This window comes from Porites lutea, chromosome 8 (genome assembly GCF_958299795.1).
Source record: "Porites lutea chromosome 8, jaPorLute2.1, whole genome shotgun sequence".
NCBI lineage: Eukaryota > Metazoa > Cnidaria > Anthozoa > Scleractinia > Poritidae > Porites > Porites lutea.
In genome coordinates this window covers 26970341-26976513 of record NC_133208.1, presented here as the reverse complement: position 1 = coordinate 26976513, position 6173 = coordinate 26970341, and the positions used below count along the sequence as shown (strand labels likewise).

Here is a 6173-nt window from a genome sequence, read left to right as displayed (position 1 = left end):
TCATGTATGATATGGCTTCAGCCATGAAGTACATATCTGGTCAGTTCCTGGTTATTCAGTCAGTCAAATCTCTATCTAGTGGTATTTCCCTAAAAAGATACTCATTTGCTGTATCTTTGCAAACAACAACCAAGGAAAAAATGACTGAAATATGGGCGGCTGCTATTTCACTCTACTAATCAGCCTCATAGTGACGTTCTTTAAGGGCTGTCATCACATGTACCTTCCAGTCGCAGATTCAGACCTTCAGATTTCTCCTGGTCCTCAGATAAGAGTCAGAAATCTCCCAGATAATCGCCAAAGTTTGCCAATTCTTGTAGAATGGACTTCCCGACAATGAAATTTTTTTCGAATACTTTGCGTTGTTTCAGCTATTTACTGTTAACATCGAACATTTCCTCACAAACTCCGGTATGCCATTGTAATATAAGGAATACTGTGATTGGTGGGAAGTAAACCAATTAGGTCAAATGTTACAATTCCCACAACATCTTTTTTGTGCATTTTTTTTCACAAATGACGTCATGTGCCCTGTGCATTATGACGTCATTTATAATCCCTTCCCCATCAATTCTCAATATTTGCAGTGGTGGGGGGCTGACAGCCCTGTACACTTGACCTGTTTTTGACTGTTGTAAAACTATTATGGTGTCTCAGAACAGATGAAACATGATGGTTTAAAAACCCCGGGCCCACCCACGGTACATGTAGTTATTATAGTTTGAACTCATCTGGGTACATAATAATGATTCCACTTTTTAACACCCCATTCTTTGGTTTGGCACAGAGTACATTTTTAACCCAGAAGTTTCCAGTGGTGTGCATTGTTTAAGTGGGTGGAACATGGTCACCTGTATTCTCTTTATGATTTTGCATTTCACTCCACCCTCAACATGATTTAGATATCCACCAAACTATTAGCTAAAACACTCGCTGACCAATGATGAAGGATTTTCTAGTGGAATAAAAAAGGCTGCTTTATCCTTTGATAAAGATATAAATAAAGAATGTGTAACTGAACTGATAAAATAATAATGACTGCCACTCACTGATACATAATTTATTTTCCACTTGCCCATTTTTGAATTTGCAAACTATTAGAACCTTTTAAGTTAGGAATTTATTACTGGCAATGATTTTGTTTTCCATCATCAATAACCAAAAAACATCTCTGAAGGACCCTGGTTTATTAACAAGTAAACATTTTACATATTAGTGTGAGCATGAGACACATATAGGTATTAAGTTTTACTAAAATGCTAGGAGCTTCCATCCATAGATAAAAAGCTATCAAAAATTATAAGGCAAAAATCTGAGCATAGAGTTTACCAAACTTCAGATTGAAAAAAAGGGAATTGTTATTGATTTAATTACTAATTTAAAGACTACATTTGTATCTTTTTCTAAGATGTTTTACAACCTGTTTTAAACTATTAGAATTTGAATAAGTAAGGTTTTGAAAAGATGAAGTGATCTTAAGATCAATTTGGTTTTTTTTGGTCTGCACCAATGGCACATGGCACAGAGTCCTGCGATATAATATTTCAAAGAGAAAAATAACCTTAAATAATATCTCTATGGAATGCCTCAAAAGTCAATAAATCTCTACACCTTCGAGGTCTTTAAAGTAAGAGCCACACCTTGGACATAAATCAAGTGCCCCAAGGGAAATAAGCTGTACAACTGTGGTTACTTCTGAATATTTTCAATAACTGAAAAATAAACTATTTTGATACACCCTGATTTACTAGGCACTTTTATGGCTCAATTTTATTATTTATTAATTTTAATTTTGTTTTCCCTTGTTTTAGACTCGTTATTGTTATTTACCATATCCCAAAACAGAGGAATCTAAATTAAAACTAAAGATAAAATTAGGCCACAGAGCATACACTTTGTAAATAACCTTAAATTAAAAAGTTCAAGTATATATTTTGTATGACTGCAAGCTGCATATCCACCACCACACATAGCACACCTAAAAGATGTATAAAATAATATTAAATGCATATAATATGTAGACCTGTTTATCACTCTCAGAGCTTGAAGATGGAAGTGGTACACAAACTAGGAATGACTGCATATCCAGGTTTCCACCTTTTTCAGGTATTAACTGCTTGAAAGTCACAGCATACTCTGTGTAGTATTTAGGAGGTATTCACATGATACTGGAATGACTTTCATTCTGGAACGAGTTCATTACATCTCCATTTATTTCTCTTCTTGTTTACATGATACCGAAACAACATTTTGTTCTGGTACAAGTCATTCCGGAATGAGTTCATTCTGGTTCTCACTCTGAATGAAATTCTTGTCCTTGTAAAAAAATTAAATTCGGGTATCATGTAAACTGAAAATGAACTTTGTTCCGGATTGAAAATTGAAAATTGTTTAGTCTGGAGTGAGTGGTGTATGTGTATCTGATCTGGAGCAAAAACCACACGTGCAATAATTTTTTTTTGATGCCTTTACTTGAGCTGTTTGATTTTATCATGTGAAAGCAGTTATGAACTTCACTCTGAAACGAAACTCATTCCAGAATGAAAGTCATTCCGGTACCATGTAAACAGCCTCTCAGTCTTGAGAAGTCCTGCTTTGAGTAGTAATGACTATATAGCTGCATTGACAGCTGCCTTTTCTTTCTGCTGTGCACTTAACATCCAGCCTTTCACCACAGGAACCAACAGGCCACCCAGCAAAATTTGCACAGGGTGATAAATCAGCAGAGGAATTGAGATCAATGAAAGGTACTTGTAGCCCGCAAAAACAATTTTTAGCATAGGAATGCCTAAAGTCAAAGATTTGTGTGTCGAAGCAAACATGATAGCAACTGTGTCCGCTGGGGTGAATGTTGATTCTTTCATGGTTGCCAAGGAAAACGTGAGGGCCAATAAACAACATTGTAATAAGACAATAATGACAATAACGGATAATAAATCTGTTGAATCAATGTCTCCAGTTTTCTGAGAAAATGTATCACAAAATGCTGTGTAGATTATCAACAGTAAAACACAGCTACTGATAGTTCCAAATGGAGGCTTGGTCTCTTCCATCCAGTCCTTTATGTACCTTCTTAAAAACTGCCCCACTAACAGAGGACATACCACGGTCATGGATAACTGGGCTACGATCAAAAGAAATGGAACTCCAGAAGAGGATCCTAGGAACACGAGCAGTAGAAAAGGGGTGACGAATATTCCGAGGAAACTTCCGAACGCGGAGTTGAAGATCGCTGCTGCCTCATTTCCACCAACAGCCTTTGTAAGTATCACGGCTGATGAGACTGGGGGAGGCATACATCCCACCACCAATAGTCCTTTCAATAGCCATTCATTCAAGCTCGTAAACTGCAAGATTCTCACTATTAGTGACATCAAACCAGGGACAAAGGCCAGCGTAAAACTCTGAACAAATACATGCAATCGCACATTGCTAAGGGCACTTTTTAACTCTTCTGTCTTCAATGACAAACCACTGTTCAAAAAGATAGTTGACACAGCCACGTACTTGACAGTAATTTCGGGCTTTAAAATCCCACCTTTAGCGCCAATGAACGGTGCAATTTTAGCTAAGCTAATCACCACAACGATCCCGATTAAAAACCAGTTCTTTTGCAGCCTAGCGAGCATATTTACTGTGATATTGCGGCTCACAACAATGTTCTACCGGCATCCGCCATTTTGAACAAATTTATGCAATGCCACGGACAATGCCACGTGCAACAGATACGTCATACATACTCGGAGGTGGCGAACATTGGGAATGCGGTCGGGTGGCAACAGAGAAGCGACTGCACTATTTTTTCTTTCCTTTTACAGACACATAGGCTGTGTACAGACATACATAGGCTGAATATATTCTCTCTTCAGGCTGCATAAGCATGTGACGCTAGTGCTGGGAATAACAAAAATAAAAATGACAGAAATCGGAGGGTTTGGTTTTAATATTCAGTCTCTGGTTCAAAGTCCAGTCAGTGTGAAAAGCAATCTCAACCCATTAAGCCCTTATATCCATACAAAAATTCTCCCAACTGATCTCCATACATTTCCTTGAAAAGGTAGTTGAGAGAATTTGATAAAAGATCAAAGCATTTTCCCTTTGGTGATCATGATTATTTTATAATTCTCACAACCTTTTCTCTTGATGATGTTTTGATATTGCTAGGAGAAATAATTATTGTTGTTAGTCACTTCTGGGACTTAAGGTTAATATACAGTGCTTGCTTTTGCAGCACAACATCACAAAGTTTATTTTGATCATTTGTATTGTACTTGAGCAATGTTTGCGCCATAAGTATCATAGACAATTTATGCTTACTGCAGGAGTATAAATGGAACACAATCAAAACACGATTTCTGCGATTAATCATCAAAGTGCCATATAGATCAAATTTCATGACCACTCTTGAATTTTTCATCAGTTGCTGAAAAAAAAAGCCGTTCTGGGGGACATGTAGTCTGCTACACAGCTGTTTTTAGTGTCATCAGGCAACACTCCTCCCACTGGCATTGCGTGACGACACTAAAAGCGGCTGTGTAGCAGACTAGGGGACATGCTGCAGTGTTCATTGCCGTTGTAGAGAGGTGGCCATTTTAGAGACGTTTAAACAAGAAGCAATGTATGGACTGTCTGCTGAGACAAAGAAACGTGGCCGTTGTGGATATGACATGTCCCTATCAGTATTTCACCATTGTATTTGCACTTGTCTTCCTCACTGTTGCAGTTTCAATAAATAATCTCAGTGTCATCTGTCCGCATTCACCTGTCTTATGTTGTTGCTTCAAATTCATGTTCCTTGTCAGGGTTACCCTTATAGGGCCTCATAGCCATGGTCAAAAGAAAGGGGACTGTTTCTGAACGCCTGGAACCTTGCCCTCACTATGCCCCTCTTGCTTGGTCTGCTTGAAGCTTTCATGTAATATATCAAGCTTGAGACGCAGTGTTTCATCACCAGATGAAACACCGAGAAGAGAGTTGAAAATACGAAGTGCAGCGGAGTATTTTTGACAAACTTTGAGGTGTTTCATCTGTTGATGAAACACTGTGTTGAATGCTTGATGTTACTTCTCAAACAAAATGATTTTAGAGGGAGAAATTAAGGATGCAAAAATGAGCAGTTTCTCATCTGATTTCAAAACACTCATTAACATTAATTTCCTTTGTATTTTCTTTATGAATCATTAATGAGCTTGAGAAGGTTGTGTGACGCAATCAATTTATGAGATAACAGCATACAGCATATAGCTTATAGGATGTATACAATAGCTAATAATTGAGTGTACATGTAGCGCTCCTAGTTCAACAAAACTGAACAATGGAAAACTTGATTTAAACCATGCTTTAACCACAAACAAATGTCATCAGTTTCCTTTAATAATAGCATTTTCATGCTGTAGGAGCCATTTTTTGGTAGCAACTCCATTGTACGAGCTGTAATTTCCAAGATCTCCTCCACTCTTCACAACCCTGTGGCACGGTATGATAATAGGGATTGGGTTTGTCTTCATGGCCATTCCGACTGCTCTAGCTCCCTTGGGATTTCCCGCCATATTGGCTAGTTCTCCGTACGTCACCGTGTCCCCAGCTTTCACGTGATCTTTAAGAATCTGCCACACTTTACGGCAAAATGGCTTGTTTTCGTAGCCTCGTGTATTGAGCGCTGGTAGTTTAACTTCCCCCAGAGAAGAAGAATTAGAAAAGTAGGCATCTAACCAAGCGATACAGTTCTCGATGTGTTGAGAGCTCGGCGAACCAGCATGCTCGCCTTTCATACTACCTTTTGGCGCGTTTTTCGTAGGAGCTGAAGTCGTTCCTAGAGGCTTGATGCTCGTTACGCCATCGTTATCAGCAGTGACCTCGTAAAGTCCAACCGGAGATTCGAAATATCCAACTTGCGTCATTTTGGAAGACACTAGCTTGGAGGTCTAACACATGCATGCGTGATCGTAATAACGCAAAGGGCACGCATGAGCGCGTTACCGAAAAACGTCACGCAAACATAGGCACGGACTGCGTCATCAGGACAGAGAGTGCCGAATAAACCAGCGCTGCGGCACTTTTTACTCCTTTTTCCTTCGTTTTTCTAAGGTACGGTATTAAAGACCAGTAACAAAAACGTGCACCTTGTTTTGCAACTTTGCTGCAAAACGAGACTCGTTGAACAAGATGCTGCT

General features: G+C 38.7%; 2 protein-coding genes across 2 annotated transcripts; both read right to left on the bottom strand.

Annotated features, from left to right (window-relative positions):
* Positions 1 to 1170: 1170 nt before the first annotated feature.
* On the bottom strand, positions 1171 to 3690 carry LOC140945869 (sodium/bile acid cotransporter 7-A-like). The gene has a single exon (XM_073394923.1). The coding sequence runs from the start codon at positions 3627 to 3629 to the stop codon at positions 2610 to 2612; it is 1020 nt and encodes a 339-aa protein (XP_073251024.1). The 5' UTR covers positions 3630 to 3690; the 3' UTR covers positions 1171 to 2609.
* A 1453-nt stretch (positions 3691 to 5143) lies between these two features.
* On the bottom strand, positions 5144 to 5943 carry LOC140946163 (methylated-DNA--protein-cysteine methyltransferase-like). The gene has a single exon (XM_073395245.1). The coding sequence runs from the start codon at positions 5898 to 5900 to the stop codon at positions 5361 to 5363; it is 540 nt and encodes a 179-aa protein (XP_073251346.1). The 5' UTR covers positions 5901 to 5943; the 3' UTR covers positions 5144 to 5360.
* Positions 5944 to 6173: the final 230 nt, after the last annotated feature.